At 35.5% G+C, this 20,952-nt stretch overlaps 1 protein-coding gene across 1 annotated transcript in view; it reads right to left on the reverse strand.

Annotated features, from left to right (window-relative positions):
• The window catches only part of RAB32 (RAB32, member RAS oncogene family), a 113,926-nt gene that overhangs the window by 15,298 nt on the left and 77,676 nt on the right, over positions 1 to 20,952 (reverse strand). Inside the window, exon 4 of the mRNA XM_011974449.1 lies at positions 3 to 97. Within this exon, the coding sequence (XP_011829839.1) occupies positions 3 to 97 (95 nt within the window). The remainder of the gene's footprint in view (positions 1 to 2; positions 98 to 20,952) is intronic.

Genomic DNA, 20,952 nt, shown 5'->3' on the forward strand with positions numbered 1-20,952 from the left:
ACTTGGAAGCCGCTGGCCTGGAAATCCACATCCTGTCCTACTGTCCCCGCAGGGAGAGCCACACCTGCGGGCCTTGCCCTGGGTCGCCAGCAGTCCCCTTTAGATGGGAAAGGAAGTGGCACCGTGACTTTGAACTTAACAAAGGACGGGTAACACTGGCCTTAACTTTTTGAGTGAACCTCTGTAGGGTTTTCCGTAATGGCTGTTCCAGTGCACATTCCCATCACCAGTGTACAGGGTTCCCTTTGCTCCGCGCATCACCGACACTTATCGCTTATCTTTTTCATAAGTCATCCTAGCAGATGTGTGGAGATACCTAGTGGCTCTGGTTTGCATTTCCCTGTTCATTAGTGATTTTGAGCGCCTTTTCTTATACCTGTTGGTCATTTGTACTTCGTCTGAAAAAGTCCATTCAGATCCTTTGCCCATTAGTTAATTGGGTGTTTTATTAATTAATTTATTTATTTTGGCTAAGTTGTGTGAACTTAATGTATTTTGGATATTAACCCCTTATCAGATATATGGCTCACAAATATTTTCTCCCAATCTATAGGCGGGTTTTTTTTTTTTTTTTTTTTCATTTTGTTGATTATTTCCTATGCGGTGCAGAAGCATTTTAGTTGGATGAAGTCCCATTTATCTAGGTTTGCTTTGGTTGCCTGGGCTTTTGGTGTGATATCGCAAAAATCGTTGCTAAAGCCAGTGACCCAGCCATCCCTCTTCTGGGTGTATACCCAAAGGAAATGAAATCAGGATCTCATAGAAATCACTTTCAAGTTCATGCAGCATTATTCACAGTTGTGAAGATTTGGAAACAACCAGTGTCTGTTAACGATTAATGGATAAAGAAATTGTGATATATACATATGCATGCACGTGTGCGTATTCACGGACGCACAGACACACACACACAATGGAATGTCAGCCTTTAGAAGGCGACCCTGACATTTGCAACAACATGTATAAACCTGGAAGACATTATGCTAAGCGAAATAAGCCAGACACGAAAAGAAAACCACTGTGCCATATCACTTATATGTGGAATCTTACACACACACACACACACACACACACAAAGAGAGAGAGAGAGAGAGAATACATGGAATCAGTGGTGGTTACCAGGGACAGGGAAGAAACAGAATGATTCAGGTCAAAGTGTACAAAGTTGCAGTTATATAGGATGAGTAAGTCCTAAAGATCTAATGTAGCATGACCGTTATAGTTAAAAATATTGTATTGTAAACTAGAAATTTGCTAAGAGAGTAGAATATAAGTGCTGTTACCATTAAAAAAAAAATGCAGCTGGGTGTGGTGCACCCATCTGTAGTCCCAGCTACCCAGGGGGCTGAGTGAGCTTAGTCGCACCACTGTATTCCACATGGGCGACAGAGCAAGATCATCTCAAAAAAAAAAAAGAAAAAGAAAAAGAAAAAAAGAAAAAAAATTGTGTAACTATGTGATATGATGGACATGTTAATTTGCTTAACTCTAGTAACTATTTCACTATATCAAAATATCATGTTGTATACCTTAGATACACACACACACACACACAATAGTCTGTTTAAAAGCTAATCATGCTTTAGCATTTAAAATACGGAAGGAGTTTGAGAAAGAAGACACAGGGACTCTGAAGCCATCTTATTTTACTTCTCTAACAATCCTTTTTCAGCCTTCATCTGGTAGTGTTTGGATTAGATATAAATGTTCTAAGATAAATCCTAGGAAATCGATTGGAAAGTAGTAGCCTTGTGGGTTTTTGTTTTAAAGAAGAAACATGGAGGACAGCCCCTTGCTTTCTCCATTTATAAAGCTGAGGGATGCACCCCATCACCTTAATATTTAGAAACACCTAGAGCTGACATCCTCTGGCCGCTTCCTTAAATAAACTAAAGCAGCTGCTTACCCTACTATCCTCACTCTAATTGACAATTATTGAAAAGTATTTTTCAGAGATGGAGGCATTTTAAAATTTAGAAGTCAAGGTGGGAGTAAAACCTTTTTCTAGAAGAGCTATTGAAAAACCACAGATGTGCCTCTAAGGAAGTATGGCCAACCAGTACATGGCTTTTATATCTGCCCAATTAGCCCTTCCAAACCCATGTACAGTTTGGGGGAAAAAAATGGAAATCCTCCAATTTTTGGACAAAGTGCAGCATTTTGTTCCGTATGTATGTAATACAATAGATTTATTATTATTATTATTATTCGTCCTTCTCTGGCCCTCCTGAATTTCCACTGACTTTAGAGGTAGAACTGGGGTGGTGTTTAAAATTAGAAAAGGTCACTGCTAAAGGCAGGGTAAAGTTGTGGATCAATGATTCAAAGACAGGATAATGGTTTAGATGAATGTTTTTCAAACTTGAGTGTTCAAGGTTTGTTAAAACAGAGGAGTTCTGATTCAGATCTAGGGTGAGGCAAATAATTTGCATTTCTAAAAAGTTCCCAGGAGGTGTTGCTGCTAAGGGTCTAGGAGCACAGTGGTTTGGATCAGAATTCGCTTCTCGAATTTAAAAGTTCATATGTGTCTAGTAATATATACCACATTTTTTTGTATCCATTTATCCTTCCATAGATATTTAGATTGCGTTCACACTTTGACTATTGTCAGTTGTGCTGTATTGAACATTTGGGTCCTAATATCTCTTCAAGATTCTGATTTTCATTCTTTTGGAGAAACACCTGGAAGTGGGATTGCTGGATCATATGGTGGTTCCATTTTTAATTTTTTGAGAAATCTCCATAATGTTTTCTATAGTGGCTGCACCATTTTGCATTCTCATCACCAGTATACAAGAATTCAATTTTCTCTACATCTCTACCAACACTTGTTGTCTTTTTAAAAACGTAATAGCCATCCTCATACAATGGAATATTATTCCACCTTAAATATAAGGAATTCCCATAATATGCAACAACATGGATGAACCTCAAAGACGTTATGCCGAGTGAAATAAGCCAGTCACAATAGGACGAATTCTGCATGATTCCAATTACGTGAGGTATCTAAAACAGCCAAACTCAGAAAATTAGGAAGGAGAATGGTGGTTTTCAGGTTGTGGAATCAGGGAGAAAAGGGAAATTGCCAATGAATGGATGTAAGTTTCAGTTATGCCAGATGAATAAGTTCTAGAGATCTGCTGCACCACATTGTGCCTACAGTTAACAATAGTCTTGCACATTTAAACATTTAAGAAAGTAAATTTTATGTTGTGTTCTTACTACAATTATTAAAGCTCATATAAATTATGTAGGATCTTATAAAAGTTTAGATTCTGATTCAGCATATCTGGGATAGAACCTGAAATTCAAATTTTCTAATAAGTTTCTAGGTGATGTCAATGCTGTTGGTAGACCACACTTTGGTTAGCAAGGTGTGATGGTTAATACTGAGTGTCAACTTGATTGGATTGAAGGATGCAAAGTATTGTTCCTGGGTGTGTCTATGAGGGTGTTGTCAGAGGAGATTAACATTTGAGTCAGTGGACTGGGAGAGGCAGACCCACCCTCAACCTCAGTGAGCACCATCTATTCAGCTGCCACTGTGGCTAGAATTAAAGCAGGCAGAAGAATGTGGAAGGACTAGTCTTCCAGTCTTCATCTTTCTCCTGTGCTGTATACTTCTTGCCCTCGAACATCAGACTCCAAGTTCTTCAGCTTTTGCACTCTTGGATTTACACCAGTGGTTTGCCAGGGGCTCTTGGGCCTTCAACCACAGACTGGCAGCTGCACTATTGGCTTCCCTACTTTTGAGGTTCAAGGACTCAGACTGGCTTCCTTGTTCTTCGTCTTGCAGATGGCCTACTGTGAGGCTTCACCTTGTGAGCTTGTGAATGAATACTCCTTAATAAACTCCCTTTTATATATACATCTATCATTCTCCCTGTAGAGAACTCTGACTAATACACATGGGTTCAGATTAGAATTCAGTAGTTCCCACATCTGCTGTGCATCTGACTCACTTAGGGAGCCAGCTAGTTAATTAGCCCAGACCTTCTGTTTTAATGTTTTAGAAGAGGATCCCAGGAATCTGTATTAAAACACAAACAAACCTAGATAAGTATGATGCACACACTTAAGAAACCAGACGTACATAATACCAAGTACTATAAGTAAGTGTTGGACAATATCTGCTTGTACAGCCCTGAACTGGAGAAGGTTGCAGGAGAATGGATAAGTGTTAGAATCCTGAGCTGGTATTTTAGAGGAAAACAAGTTTTCTTTCTACACATGAAATAAAGAGAACATAATACAAGTAATCTGAGACTTGTCACTGAATAAATGCAACTGCCTTTATTTTAAACACACATTTCCATTTACTACATATAAAAATAGCCCACTCAGAAAGTCACCCTGTGATGTTCCCCTAAACATGTATTATGCTTTCTGCATTTGCTATGCCTTTTATCTAGAATGTTCCAAACCATTACCCCATCCCAGGCTCTCAAGTAAGCTGTCCTCATCCTTCCTGTGCTAGATCAAAGGATTATGTTATTTTCACTCCTCATTTTCCTGGCAGATTTATATATTCATTTATTTATTCAAAAGCTTATAATTATACCTTGAAATATTTTAGATATTTTAGCTACAATGATTAGCAGCATAGATAAATTCTTGTTCTCAGGGACTTTATATTGTAGTGGGAACAGGAAAAATAAAAAGCAATCAAATAAATGAGATAATTTGATATAGTTATACAGTTCATGAAAAATAAAATAGGAAAATGGTATTTAACGAGACTCATTGAATGATGAATACAAACCACACTAACCAGCAGGCCTACCCCAAAAGAAATAGGAAAAGCAAACGTCAGGTTTCATTTGGTTCCCAGATGGACAACTGATTGACTCAGGACTATTGACTCAGGACTATTCACTGAAAAACCATGCTTCTTCTATTCCTCCAGCGTGCCACCTTTATCGTAATTCAAGTGGTCCTGGAGGAATGGGTCTGTGTCTGCTCTCTCCTGTCTTAATTAGTCTGTGGTCTTTACTTGTAACCGATTCTTATTTTGTGATTGTAACTATGCTCTAAGTCTTTTCTGGTAAATCAAATTCTCTCATTCTGTAATTCTTCAAGTTTCCCTTAACCATTCTGGTTCCTTTATGTTTCCATATAATTTTAGTCTCAGCATCTCAATTTTCAGAAACACACCTGCTGGGACATTTATTGTCATTACAGTGAATCTATAGATCAATTTGAGAAGAATTGGAAATTATACAACATTGAGTATTCAAAAATATTGACATGGTATATCCATCATTTATGTAGGTCAACATATTTCAGTACTTTTAAGACGTCTTAAAATTTCTGTAGCTAGTATGTAAAATTAAAATTAAATTAATTTGTGTATAATGAATTGATTCAATGACCCTGATAATTCTAAAAGTTTACTTATAGGATTACATTTTCTATGTATACATTTTTTTTAAAAAAAGAAAAATTTTTCTATCCTTATTTTATTCTTTTCTCATAACTTATTTCACTGGCTAAGGCTTCTAATATAATTTTGAATAAAAATGGAGATACTAGAGATGCTAGTTTTAGAGGTAAAAATTTCAGCATATCACCATTAATTTATTTTAATCAAGTTCTCATTTTACAATTGTGTTAGGTTTACAGAAAAGTTGCAAGGATAGTACAGAGAGTTCCTATGTACTTACATCTAGTTTCCCCTGTTGTTGACATCTTAAATTAGTATGGAACATTTGTTATAATTAATGAACTGATATTGATACCATTAACTAAAGTCTATGCTTTATTCATATTTCCTTAGTTTTGGTCTACTGACCTTTTTCTCTTCCAGGGTCCCATTCAGGGTACTCATTACTCTTAGCCGACATGTCTCCCTAGGTTCTTTTTGGCTGCGACAGTTTCTCAGAGTACAGGCTAGGTATTCTGTAGAATGTGCCTCAGTGGGGATTGTCTGATGTTTTCCTCCAAATTATACAGAACTTCGAGGTTTGGGGAGAAAGACCAAACAGGTGAAGTGCCATTCTCATAAATTACATCAAAGGTACATGCCATCAATATGACTTGTCATTATTGATGTTAATCTTGATTGTTTGACTAAGGTAATGTTTGTCAGATTTCTGCACTGTAAAGTTTTCCCCTTTTCCATATTGTTTTCTTTAGAATGAAGTCACTATCCACAGCCAACATTTAAGGAGTTGGGTTAATACACTCTCTCTCTCTCTCTCTGAGAGATAATCTCTCATAAAATGTTTTGAACTCTGCATGGTAGATTTAGATCTCCTCCCCTATTCATTTATATGTCCAAACATTTAGGATGCTGGTATGAACTCATTGATACTTCTTTTCTGCTTCGGCTTACACCCCAATATAACCTTATTTTGTTGCTATTATTGTGCTAACTTTGGCCATTGGAAGCTCTTTCAGTTGGCTCCAATGTCTCTTTGATATTTCCCTGTCACTGTGGGTTTTGTGGGTTTTATATTTTAGTTTTTTCTTACTTTCTGGCACTACAAGATGCTGCAAGATCATTATTTCATGCCACAGACCCAAATTGGTCATTTGTGCAACAAGTCTAGCATCCTTTCATTGGAGAATGGAATCAAAAACTAATATCTTTGAGCTAGGTGTGCTCACTGGTACTGTCTTGTTGCTCAAGACCCTCTCAGCTGAAAGAACAAGGAAGTATGTGTGTGTACTAACTCATGTATGCATGCATATTTATAAATATTTCTGTATGTATCTAAGAGTATGTATTTTAAGCTAAACATGAGTTCATACTATTGTCTCCCATTCTGATCAATGATCACATGGATCCTTCTGGCATTCTCCACCTGTTTATGTGTAACCTCTCACTCCAACAGTGAGAAACCTGGCTTCTGTCATCACCCAGCTATTTACTTAATTGTGCATTTTTAATATACAGGTATAGTAATTTCAGAATTATTGACCCATATCCCTGTGGGAAACAATTGTATCAACTAGAATACAGAGCTTATGTAAGGTTCTTTTTATCTTCAGTGTTATAGACTCTACTTATTTCTAAAGATACTAAACAAGTATCTTTTCTCCATCCTCTTTAGCAAGATTATTTCATACATTTGTAATACAGTTGTTTTTTAAAAAAAATCATAGCCTGCATCTCATCCTAGGATCCTCTTATCTCCTAAATGTTTGTTTAATTTGCAAACATTAAGCTCCACTCTTCATGATGTAAAGTTCTATGGTTTTCAGAAATGCAGAGAATCATATATCTGCCAGTATAGTATCATACCCAACAGTGTCACCGCTCTAAAAAATCCTGTGTGCTTCATCTATTTACTTCTCCCCTCAGAATCCCTAGCCACCATTGGTCTGTTTACTCTCTTTGTAGTTTTGACTTTTTAATGGAATGTTGTTTTAATTTATATTTCCCTAACAAAAAATGGAAATGAGCAGTTTTTCATACGCTTATTTGGTCACTTGTATGATATATATTCACTTGTATGTCAATATGTGTCACTTGTACGACATATATTCTTTGGCGAGGCATCTGTTCAGATCTTCTACTCATTTTTATTTTGTTTTCTTGTTGGCTTTTAAGGATTTTTTTGTATATTGCATATTTCAGATATAATTCCTTTATTATATAGTTGTCTTTCAAGTATTTTTTCTAATCTGTGTCTTATTTTTTCATTCTTTTAACAATGTCTTTTGTAGAACAAATTTTAATATGTATAAAATTCAACCTATTCATTTTTCATGTATTTTGCTACTCTTGTATTTAAATATTCATTCTTAAATCCAAAATCATCTATAGCTTACCCTATGTTTTCTTCAATAAGTTTTATAATTTCTGTATTTTTATTTATGTCTATTATTATTTTGAGTTTCTTGTGAAAGGCATAATGTCTGTGTCTAAGTTCACTTTTTGCATGGATGTGCAATTGTTCTTTTTGCATGGATGTCCAAATTGCATGTGTCCAATTTGTGTGAAGGACTGTTTTTCTCAGTTGAATAGCCTTTACTCTTTTATCAAAGATTCTTTTTTATGTTTGTGTGGGTCTATTAATAGACTCTCTATTCTCTTTTCTCATCCATATACTTATTCTTTTGCTAATATCATGCTATCTTGATTACTGTAGCTTTATAATAAATATTGAAGTTATGTAGTGTCAGCCCTCTGACTTTCTTTCTTTCATATTGTGTTGGCTATTTTGAGTCTTTTGCCTTTCCATATAAATTGTAGAATCTGTTCATCAGTATCTAAAAACATGTCTTGCTGGAATTTTCATTGGGATTGCACTGAGTCTATATATCAGAACAGACAGTTTAATAATATCGAGTCTTCCAATCGATAAACCCAGAATATCATTCATTTTGTTTAGATCTTCCTTTATTTCCTCATCAGTGTTTTATAATATTCTACATAAAGGTTATATACATATTTTGTTAGATTTACACCCCACCTTTAAAATTTGTTAGTGTTATTGCAAATGATACTGCTTTTTAAAATTTAAATTCCCATTGTTTATTGCTGAGATATAGAAAAGCAATTGATTTTTGCATGTTGACCTTGTATATTGAGAGCAGGTTATATTATATGTTAGTATATACTAAGTGTATTACTGTGTGTGTGTGTGTGCATTAGTTCTAGGAGTTTTAAAATAGGTATTTTGGAGCATTCTACATAGAAAATTATGTCATCTGTGAATATGATCATTTTCTTTTTAAATAATCTCCATAATTTTTCTTTTTTATGTTTTATTGCACTATCTAGGACTTTGAATAAACTTTTTAATACAAGAGGACAATCTTGCTTTATGTCCAGTTTCTTACAATTAAGATGTTGGCTGTAGATTTATAGATGTTCTTTATCAGGTTGAGAATTTCCCTTTATTCCTAATTCTCTGAGAGCTTTTATCATGCATTATATTTTGTTAAATGCTTTCTCTGCATCAATTGATATATCATATGGTTTTTCTTATTTAGTGTTTTGATGTGATGAATTACACTGATTGATTTTTAAATTTTAAATGAGCCCTGAGTACCTGAAATAAATCCCACTCAGCCATGATGTATAATTCCTGTTATACTTGTTGGGTTCAATTTGTTAATATTTTGTTAAGGATTCCTATGTCTATGTTAATGAGAGGTACTGGAATGTAGTTTTTGTTTCTTGCAAGATCCTTCTCTGGAATTGATATTAGGGTAATGCTGGCCTTATAGAATAATATACACAGTGTTTTCACGGCTTCCATTTTCTGGAAGAAATTGTGGAAACTTGGTATTATTTTTTCCTTAAATGTTTGGTGAATTTACCAGTGAAACCATTTGAATATGGTGCTTTATTTTTGTAAGTTTATTAAATAGTGATCAAATTTCTATAATAAATACATGGATAGTCAGTTTATCCATTTCTCCTTGTGTGCGTTTCAGCAGTTTCTTTTAAGGATCTGATCTATTTCAGGCAGGACTAATTGACTTTTCTTACTCTAGTTTTTTAAGGTGGAGGGTGAAATTTTAGATTTTTCTTCTTTTTGAACATGTGAATTTAATGCTAAACATTTTAATCTGAGCACTGCTATCAGTGCATCACACACATTTTGATACATTTTATTTTTCCTTCTATTTGATTCAAAAAATTTTAAATTTATGTTGATTTTTTTTTGACCCTGGATAATTTGGAAGTGTGCTACTTTCCAAATATTTTGGAATTTCCCAGCTATCTTTCTGTTACTGATTTCTACTTTAATTATATTGTGCTCTGAGAACATAATTGAATGATTTTTATCTAATATGTTGGCCACTAGCGATTTAAATTGCCACTAGCAATTGCCACATATGGCAATGTAAATTTAAGTTAATTAAAATCAAATAAAAATGTTAAAATATTTCCTCAGTCACACCAGCCATACTTTAAGTGCTCAGTAGCAACTTGTATCTAGTGGCTACTACGTGGGCTAGCACAGATGTAAAATATGTCTATTATTGCAGAAATTTGTAACAGAGTGCTGTTATAGAACATGACATAGGAGGATATCTTTATGATTTTAGAATAAGTTAGAATATTTAAAACAGTCACAAAAACCATAAACTATAAAGGAAATATGCAAAAGTAGACAATACAACTTAGACATTTCTCCCTCAAAAAAAGCCGACAAGAGAATTGAAGCCAAGTTAACAGACTAGGGAAATCTATCTGCAACACATACAGAAACAGAGAAAGCTCAAATTTGGAATATATAAATAACTTGTAAAACTCAATAAGAAAATACATACAACAAAATATAATGAGAGAACAAGTTGTGAAAAGATACTTTACAAAAGAGGATATCCCCATTGCCCACAAACATGTAAATATGTTCAATCTCATTAGTCATCAAAGAAATGCTAATTTAAGCCACAAATCAGTGGTTTTTTTCACACTTTCTAGATTGGCTAAAATTAAAAAATGCTGACAATACCAATTGTTGACAAAGATGTGGAGCCATTAGAGTTGACATGCACTACACGTAGGGGTATAAATCCATGTACCCAACTGGAGAACTGCCATTATCCTCCAAAGTTGAAGACAAACATTTACATTCCTAGGCACATACTTATGCACACTGAAAAACATGCATTAAAAAGTTTATAACGGCATCATATTTTAATAAACACAAAGTAGATAAATTATTGCATAGTCATGCAATGACCTATTATGCAGCAGTGAAAATTACTACGGCTATATGCTACAACGTGGACTACTCTCACAAACATACTGAGGAAAAGAAACTAGACTCAATATATTCTGAATAGTTTGATCCACTTACTTGAAGTGGCAAGAATAATCTATGGTGTTATCATTCAGGATAGTGTTTCTCTTTGTGGAAAAAAGAGGATGTAATGTTTGGAAGGGGACCTGCTTGGACATTCTAGAGTTCCAGCAATGTTAGATTTTTGGATGTAAGATCTAGGTGCTAGATGATGGTTATATTGGAGGTGTTTATTTTGTAATACTTTATCAAGTTGTACACTCATGACTTGTACACGTTTCTCTATGTAAATTACACACTAATGAAAATGTTTATTTAGAAAAATATTAAAATGGGCATTTCCTAGAAGCATGTATATGAATGGTCAAATGAATATATGAAAAATTTTTAAACCAACTAGTAATCATAATGAAAAAATACAAATTAAAATAAGAAAATACTTAACAACTATCACATTGGTCCAAAATATTATACTGTTACAAAATTACATGCTGGTGACAATATGGAGAAATGAACATTTTCATCACTGTTGATGGGAATATAAAAATTCTAGAATGTTTTATACATTTTGCCAGTATCTAGTGAAATTGTATGTGCACATATCTGATGTATTAGCATCTCCAGAGAAAGAAGCGATAGGGTGTGTGTGTGTGTGTGTGTGTGTGTGTGTGTGTGTTTCCTATTGGTTATATATACATCCTATTTGAAGGTAGAGAAAGATATTTTAAGGAATTGGTTCATGTAATTGTAGAGGCTAGCAACTCCAAAATCTGCAGATCCAGAATCTGCAAGGTAAATTGGCAGGCTGGAACCCAGGAAAAAAAAAAAAAAAAAAAGGACGTTATAGCCCAAAGCTGAAGGCAGTTGTCTGGCAGAAATCTTTCTTCTTCATGGGAGGTCAGTCTTTTCCTTATGGCTTTCAGCTGATTAAACGATGCCCACCATATTACAAAGGGTAATTTACTTTACTCAAAGTCTACTGATTTAAATATTACTATAGTTTGAATGTTTGTCCCCGCAAAAACTCATGTTGAAATTTAATTGCCATTGACAGTATTAAGGAGTGGGAACTTTAAGAGGTGATTAAGGCATGAAGGCTCTGGCCTCATCAGTGGGATTAATGTGATTATGGAAGGATAAGTATTGTCCCCTCTTGCTGTCTTGCTGTCTCACCTTCTGCTGTGGGATAATGCAGCAAGAAGGTCCTCATCAGATGCTTTGATATTGGACTTCTCAGCCAGCAGAACTGTGAACCAAGATATTTCTGTTCATTATAAATTACCCAGTTTCAGGTGTTATATTATGGCAGCACAAAATGGATTAAGACAAACGTTACTCTTATCTTAAAAATACCTTGACAGCAACACTGAAAAGTGTTTGACCAAATATCCTAGTACCTTGGACTAACCAAGTTAAAACACAAAATTATCATCACGCTCAATAATTCAATACCTACGCTAAAAACAAAAACCAGCTTCTTATAATTGTTCACAAGAAGTCATGTATTAATTGCATTATTGATTGTAATAGAGGAAAAAGCAGAAACTTGATCATTCCTCAGTCAAGAGGAATGAAGAAAGTGATTTATTTATTTGGTGAGATAATATACAGGAGGTAAAATTAATGAAATACCATGTTTTTGTGGAAATATTCCTCCTACAGCCTTTCAGTGTCCTACTCTAATTGGGACTTAAAGCTCTTAGGCTGGCTTACACAGCTATTGTTCTGGATCTTTTCTTACCCATCACTCCAGATTTTTCTACACCTCTCTTCTCAATTTCTGACTTCTTGGATCTCCAGTCTACCTCATCTTACTAGAGCATATTCTTTAATAACTTCCTGAGAAAATATGCTTTGAAAGTAAATATTTTTGAGTCCTTATATGCTTGAAAATACCATTACTCCACCCTCACATTTGACTTAACTTTTGAATAGCTATATAATTTTATATCAGAATTTTTATGCTCTCAATTTTAATTTCAAAGACATTTGTTTACTAATTTTTCGCTTTCAGCATTGTTCTCATAAGTCCAATGCCATTCTGATCATATTTTGTCTAGAATAAGTTTTTGTCCTTCTTTACCCTTGATATTCTGAAATTCCGTAAGATATACCTTGGTGTATATCTTTTTGTAATCACTGGACTCCTTGAATATGGAAATTTATGTCACCCAATTCTGAAAGTTTTTCTTATATTATTTCTTTCATAAATTCTTCCCCTTAATTTTCTTGATTCTTTCTGAAACTCTATTAGCCAGTTGTTTCAACTTCTGGGTTGCTTCTTTTTATTTGTTTAGGATTTTTAATTTTTGTCTTAAATTAGTTATTGTTACAATAATGCTGTATTAATAAAACTCTGCCTAGGTCAGTGTCATGCAATAACATGCATTTATTTTCTTTGCAGAGCTACTTGGTTGTAGCTCTGCAAAGATTGGCTAGAGTCAGCTGAATTTGGTCGGAGACATTTCTCCCATGTCTTTGTCATCTTTCTTGGACCACTGGCTTCTTGAATGACAGATGTTTAATTAAGCGAACAGAAACTCACGTGCCTCTTACAACTTTGGTTTAGAACCAGCACACTGTCCTTTCTACACACAAGTAGGGTTTGGTGTCCCTAGCCCATCCTCAATGTAGTAAGAAAATATCTGGCACATATGCACCGTGGAATACTATGCAGCCATAAAAAAGGATGAGTTTGTGTCCTTTGTAGGGACATGGATGCAGCTGGAAACCATCATTCTTAGCAAACTATCACAAGAACAGAAAACCAAACACCGCATGTTCTCACTCATAGGTGGGAACTGAACAATGAGATCACTTGGACTCGGGAAGGGGGACATCACACACCGGGGTCTATCATGGGGAGGGGGGAGGGGGGAGGGATTGCATTGGGAGTTATACCTGATGTAAATGACGAGTTGATGGGTGCTGACGAGTTGATGGGTCGTCACAGCAACATGGCACAAGTATACATATGTAACAAACCTGCACGTTATGCACATGTACCCTAGAACTTAAAGTATAATAATAATAATAAAAAAGAAAACTATAAAAAAAAAGAAAAAAAGAGAAAATGTCCTCCACCTTGCAGGGAAGAGGAAAAAATATTTTCTGAAAAATTATGGAATTTATTTCAGCTGTGTTACATTTTTTTCTTCTTTTTTTTTTTTCCATTTTTGGGTTCTATCTAGATGATTTTCTGTTGATTTTTCATTTTTGCAATCATATTTTTTATTTCTAAGAACTCTTCTTTGTTCTTTGATAGTTCTTTTTTCAAATAGTGTGTTTTATTTTTAAACAAAGAAATAGTTTCTCATATTTAACTGAACCATTGATTGCTTTCTCTTTCTCTCTTTTTCCAGGTTTTTGTTCTGCTTTCTATGCTTGTCTGTTTCTTAGAGTTTTTTTCTCTTCATTAAGTCTCCGTCTTATATATGGGAGGCTATCCTTAAATGCCTAATATTATGTTGATTCAAGAGTGAAGCACTATCATTAACTGAAAGTTCTGTAAATGTGGCAAGGGATTATTGACTGGTAAGTTTCACTGTACGATAATTGGGAGACCCAGCTACTTTGTTGCCCCATTCCATGTCAGCATCTATAGATCCTTTCTCTTTGGCTGCTCAGGTTCTCCAGGAAAGAATCTTCCAGTCTCCTATATGAGAGAAGTAAGCCTGGTGTCTAACTACAGGGCATGGAATTCTCAATGTTCAGTACACAGACTTTCACCCACTCATCCTCTGTCAGTATGGTACTTTGCCCTTCATTGCATCCTGCTTGATGTCCTCTCCAGTGTAATTCTCCCTGATAATAACCTCATGTATTTTTCAGGAGTGTGGATGGGTAGCAGTCTGTTGTACAAGAATGCAGAAAAGGTCTCAGCAAGTAATCGAACATAATAGTGACTTTAAACTGTTGAGAGTCCACCTTGCAGTCTCCATTTGCCTTCATTAGAATCTGTATGTTCAGTTCCTGAGCTTTTCTAGGTTTGCACTACAAATTCCTGATATGGTTTGGCTGTGTCCCCACCCAAATCTCACCTTTAATTGTAATAATCCACACATGTCAAGGGTGGGGGTTGGGTGGAGATAATTGAATCATGGGGGCAGGTTTTTCCCATGCTGTTTTCATGATAGTGAATAAGTCTCACGAGATCTCATGGTTTTATAAACGGGAGCTCTTGTGCACAAGTTCTCTTGCCTGCTTCCATGTAAGACGTAACTTTGCTCCTCATCGTGAGGCCTCCCCAGGCATGTGAAACTGTGAGTCAATTAAACCTCTTTCCTTTATAAATTATCCATTCTCGGGTATGTCTTTATTTGTAGTGTGATAACAGACAAATCCAATTCCTTTGTTTCTTATAAGTGTCCCCCTCAAGAATGACTAGACTTCTGCAGTCTCATCTGTGTGTCAGTTACCACTATCTGTATGCTTTCCACCTTCAAAGTATGTGTAGCTATTTCTTATTTCCTGTTGTTCCATCTCCCGGCCTAATTTGATCCTTTGAGTTTGCAACTTTTTAAATTAATGTCTTGCCATGTTACCGGAATTTTTGAAGCAAATGATGATAAACACACATGTTCAACTTGCCATATTTAACAGAAATCAGAATAATACTTATAAAATTAAAATCAAATCATGCCTCAACCCTGTTTAAATCTTCTCAGGACAGAAGATCTCTAGACATATTTATCTTGTACAATTGAGACTTTATACTCACTGAGCAACAACTCTCCATTTTTCCATACCCCAGCTTGTAGCAACCACCATTCTACTCTCTGAATCTATTAATTTGATTATTTCATATACCTCATATAAGTAGAATCATGCAGTATTTGTCCTTCTGTGACTGTGTTATCTCACCTACCATGGTGTCCTCTGAGTTCATTGATGTTGTTGTTAACAGTAGGATTTTCTTCTTTATCTTTTTTTTTTAATGTTTATGCTTTAACTGCAGTTAAAATATATGCCCTGATTTCTGCACAAAGTGATATACAGATAATATTTGTAAACATGCAGATGTGTGAAATATGCAAAAATTAATCTTACTTTAAGAAGCTATTGAATACTTACTCTGTGCCCTGCAGAGTTCATTGCTGTGTATGTGTGTGTTTTCTCAATACCTTCTGTTTGAATTATCAACTTCTCATTTTTCTTAGGTTTCTATAGTAATGTGATTAAGAATAAAAGCAGAAAAGTGCCCCTATTAGTAACATGATTTTAAGTAATTATAAATATCTTAAATATTTAAAATATATCAGGCAATTACATTTTACAGTAATTTTTGATAGATTATGTATTATTATTTAGCTATTTTCATTGTAATTCTATGTTTATTTCATATAATTTGCCACAAGTAATGTAGAAAAGCTTGGCAAAATATAAATGAAATTCTAGCCAGTATGGACAATTCTGTTTATTGCCTTCTGTTTCTACATTGTGCAAGAGAATTTTATATTCATGATATCAGACAGCCAAATATGATTATAATCTCTTTCCAGTTTAGGATATTATATTTTATATTGCATGATTTTTGGGCAGCCGCATGGTGGTGTGCAGGCAGGATGCATTTTTTTAAATTATTTATTCACAAAGCTAGTTGACCAAATCTTCCAGAGAATGCACAAAAGTCAATTTTACAACTTATTCTCATATTGATTTAATATACTATGTATTAATATTATTAAAATAATATTAATATTATATATTTAATAGTATACTTTTTGGATCTGCCAAAGGCCATTTTTGCATGAATGTATTTTATTTATCTGCAATATGATTTTCATGTCTAAATTGGTCATTGCAATGTTTATTTGATTGCCTGGACTTTTTGAAAGGAAATAGAAAAAATGGGAGAAAGAATATTTAATAAATGCCTCTTTTCTCTCTAAATCATTCAAAATATAATTTGGGGTGTGAATATTTACACATCTTAGACTGTCACGTATGAATGTCTTCATGGCTTTATGGAGTTTTGTATAGAATTATATGACTTGGAAGGCACATTTCAACACAGATTATAATCATGTGTTGAAACTTTTAATTTTATCTGTTTCAAATACATTTTGAAATGTTAATGGATAAAGCATGTAGCCCCTGTAGGAATAGCAGCTGCTGGGCGTGGTGGTGCACACCCGTAGTCCCAGCTACTCAGGAGGCTGAGGCAGGAGAATCACTTAAACCCAGGAGGTGGAGGTTGCAGTGAGCCGAGGTCACGCCACTGCACTCCAGCCTGATGACAGAGCAAGACTCTGTCAAAAAAAAAAAAAAAAAAAAAAAAAAAGAATAGCAGCTGCTTGTCTAGTAAATGAATATGGCCCTATGAGTAAATCATGTCTGGATACTAGTTTAGTGTCACTATAGACAATATTAGTTCATTTTATTTAAACACTTGTTGTGTGGTAAATATTATTTTAAGCCCTATACATACATTAATACACTTAATTGAACATCACCGTAACATGAGTACTTTTATTATCTGTATTTTATGCATAAAGGAAAGGAAGTTAATGATGACACTGACAAGAGGTGGTAAATCCTGGATACAAACCCAGACATCCTGTTCTAGAGTCCTTGCTCCTCACCAGTCTACAATGTGGCAGATTCTGGCCCTCATCAGTCAGTAGTTTAAAAGAGTTATGTAAACTAATCTTTATTATCGAGGCATGACAATTTATATATTGGAATTGTTTGGCCTCAAGAGGGCAAGCTTTGCAAATGCAAGCCTGCTGAGCAGTGACAGCAAATGTCCTGGAACTCATAACTAATTTACTTAGGAATTTCCTTGTAGCAAAACAACAAGAAGTGTCCGCAGTGTATTGTCCAGTGTATGTGGTTATGGCATTTTGGGTCAGTGAGAATATCAAGGGCATTTCAAGATTTGATACACATTATTTAAATGTGTGTTGAAGGATTATACATCACAAAATGCCATAGTCAAAATTTCCAGACTCTGACCTTTGGAAAACAAAACTGTTACCAAGTCAGTCTAGGTCGAGGTCCTGTTGCTTGCTGCACAGTCTACATACTGTTGCTTGCTGCACAGAAAGGCAGCCACTGAGACAAGTATTGCCAGGAAAGAAGGCTTTAATCAGGTGCTATAGTTAAGGAGATGGGAGATCAGTCTCAAATCCATCTCCCTGACTGACTAAAATTAGGGGTTATATTGCAGGGAAGAATTGTAAGCATGTGTAGGAAAACAGGAATTAGGAAGGGGTAAGGAAGAGGAGTTGGTTAAAAGGAATCAAGTAGTCAGGCAATCATGATGGGTAAGGCACCTGACCTTTTATTGTCCAGATGCAGTGATCTGTTAAGTTTCAGTTCCTTGATACTGTACGGGAGGCCTGATTGTTGGTTCCTGAGGAAGGAACTCAGATACGACAAATGTAACTTGATCTCAAATTTCAAGAGCAAGAGGGTCAATTTTTATGCTTATTCAAAATAAACCATTAGTTCCATGGGACACTTGGGTCAGTTTTAAAACCCTGAGGCCATACCCAGCATACTAGTCATAATTGGACAGATATATTCTGAAAAGAAAAGAAAAACTGAGTTAATTCCCTTTTCCTTTTACTAATTTGGTACTAAACTATTTCTGAACACCTGTTCTATCCCACAAATTGTTCAACTAGAGTATAAAGTGCTCAATACAACCAAAATTGTTATCTCTTTAAGGTGATATAGTAATCAGATAAATCTACATTAAACTTCATTAACAAATAATCCTCAAATTACAGTTGCTTTACTTGGAAAAGGTTTATTTTCAGTCTTGTGAAATCTAGTATAGGTTTGGGCATATCTCTAGGCAGCTGTGTACCATGTGATGGTGTGGAATCCAGGCTACTTCCATCCTGTGGTGTCACTGTCTCAACTGCTGTGTCTATAATCACTAGGCCAGGGCAAGAAAGGACTGGACAGGTTACACCAGCCATTTAAGTGCTTTGGCCGAGAAGTAATGCACATCATTTATATATGCAAGACACTGGTTAAAACTAGTCATGAAGATCTGTCCACGTATATGGGGTATAGGGATGTATAAGTTTACTGCGGGCCTGCAAGGAGAGGAAACCAGGTGTCTCTGCTGGCTAAACAGAGAGTAAGAAAATACATTTATATTGTGAAAGATAAGGCGTTACTCTAATGGTTACAAGTAAATTATTATGATGACCCCTGTTTATGTACAAAAAAGCTAAAACTCAGATAATTGTCTAGTGGCAAATACACTAAGGAAAGTGTTTTACCTATCATGTATTTTTAAGTTTGAGCCAGAGTTTCTCAACGTTGGAACCACTGACAATTTGAGCCAGATAATTCCTTGTTGTATGGTGCCTTGCTGTGCATTGAATGACGTATAGTATACATATGGCATGGCTGGTCCCTATCCACTAGATGCCAGTATCCAACCCCTCCTCCAACAGATGTGACAACCAAACATGTCTCCTGACGTTGCCAAATATCTCCTGGGGGGCAAAATTACCCTAGATTGAGAACCATCCTCCATAACATTTTCTACAGCAAACCTTTGGGTTAACACAGTAACATAGGCATGTATGTATGCCTTATAATATATAAAGCATTTTACACTGCTTCATCTCAGTTAATAAAATTATTGGAAGAGAAAGTTATTATTATATTCAACGTATGAGGAAATTGCAGAGCGTCAACTCAATCTGAGTCCTCTCGCTCCAGATTCTTACATTTACCCTGTAAGTATTTATGGAGTACCTGCTGTGAGACAGGCACTGTTCTAGTTATAGAGGATACAAGGATGAAAGATTCAGTTTCTGCTCTTAGGGGACTCCTGGTCTAGTGGATAAAAGACACAAATTAACATAAAATTACATAGCAGATAATTAAACTAAGTGCTCTTATAGAAAAACCTACAGTGCTTCAGAGAGAGGGACTTCCCCATGGAACTTTGAGCAACACAACTGAAGCACAGTACAAAGGAAGAAAGATAGCAGCAGCACAAAGACAGCTGAATTTTATTTCTGAGTCATCACAGGAAAAAATGAACTGAAATATAGGGAACTACAGGATCAAGAGGAAAGAGAATTATATTTTGAGCTGTGAGAAGCAAGAATTGTGAAAAACACTGCTAAGCCTTAAACATACAGGGAAGTGCTGTCTGAAGAGTTGCCAGTGACTGAAACATCCCTTACTGACTAGGCGTTCTATAATGTTAATTCTAAAGAAGCTCATCTAACTGAAAGGAGAAATCATACTACAGAAAACCATTAATTTTTTTGAAAGCTCAATCTGTGTGTCTCTAAAGCAGGAAAAAAAGGCAAATGATTAAGAATAGGAGTAAAGAAGGTAATCTTTCATATAAATGATAAGCAATATAATTTCTTTCTTTTTTTTTTTTTCCTTGAGATGGAGTACTCCAGCTCTGTTGCCGGGCTGGAGTACAGTGGCACAATCTCAGCTCACTGCAACTTCTGCTTCCTGGGTTCAAGTGATTCTTCTGCCTCAGCCTCCCTAGTAGCTGAGACTACAGGAGTGCACCACCATGCCCAGTTAATTTTTGTGGTTTTAGTAGGGACAGGGTTTCATCATGTTAGCCAAGATGGTCTCAATCTTTTGACCTTGTGATCCGCTCACCTTGGCCTCCCAAAGTGCTGGTATTACAGGCGTGAGCCACCACACCCGGTCGTGCAATACAATTGCTTAACATGTAGCCTGCCTGGAAGCTCAGTGTGCTGCTCATTTGTTCAAATTTTGAAATGAGGTCATTTGGAACTAACTTGTTTTGCCTTTTGCCTTTTGATTAGACTCTGTCTTAATATTTAAATACCTCAATTAGTTTTCAGTTCAAGAAAGGTTTTTATCAAATAGAGATCATTAGTGAGTGATTCTCTGTTAATGTATGATTTAATAATGTAACCAATTAAATGACTGGGGACTACACAAATTGTTCTAGATGTGTTTTGCTCTTTGAACTTCCTTTTGTGATACTGTGAATTATTTTGGAAAAATGTTTTAAATTCCTTGTTTGGACACTAGAGAGGGTGCAAAGAACACTCTCTCAAACACCAGCATCTTGGCCTTCAGTGCTCTTTAATATTGGTCTGTTCATTTCTCTCTTAGCTTTATTCATATCATGCCACTGCCTCTGTCATCAACTTCACAAGTAGCAAATAGGGACTCACCCTTTTATCTGTCCCTGTGTTATCTCATTACTCCAGGCTCACTCTACCCTCTAAGGCCCCTATCACCCAGTCTGAAATCCTCTTCTTTTGTT

This window comes from Mandrillus leucophaeus, unplaced genomic scaffold (genome assembly GCF_000951045.1).
Source record: "Mandrillus leucophaeus isolate KB7577 unplaced genomic scaffold, Mleu.le_1.0 Scaffold1451, whole genome shotgun sequence".
Classification (NCBI taxonomy): Eukaryota; Metazoa; Chordata; class Mammalia; order Primates; family Cercopithecidae; genus Mandrillus; species Mandrillus leucophaeus.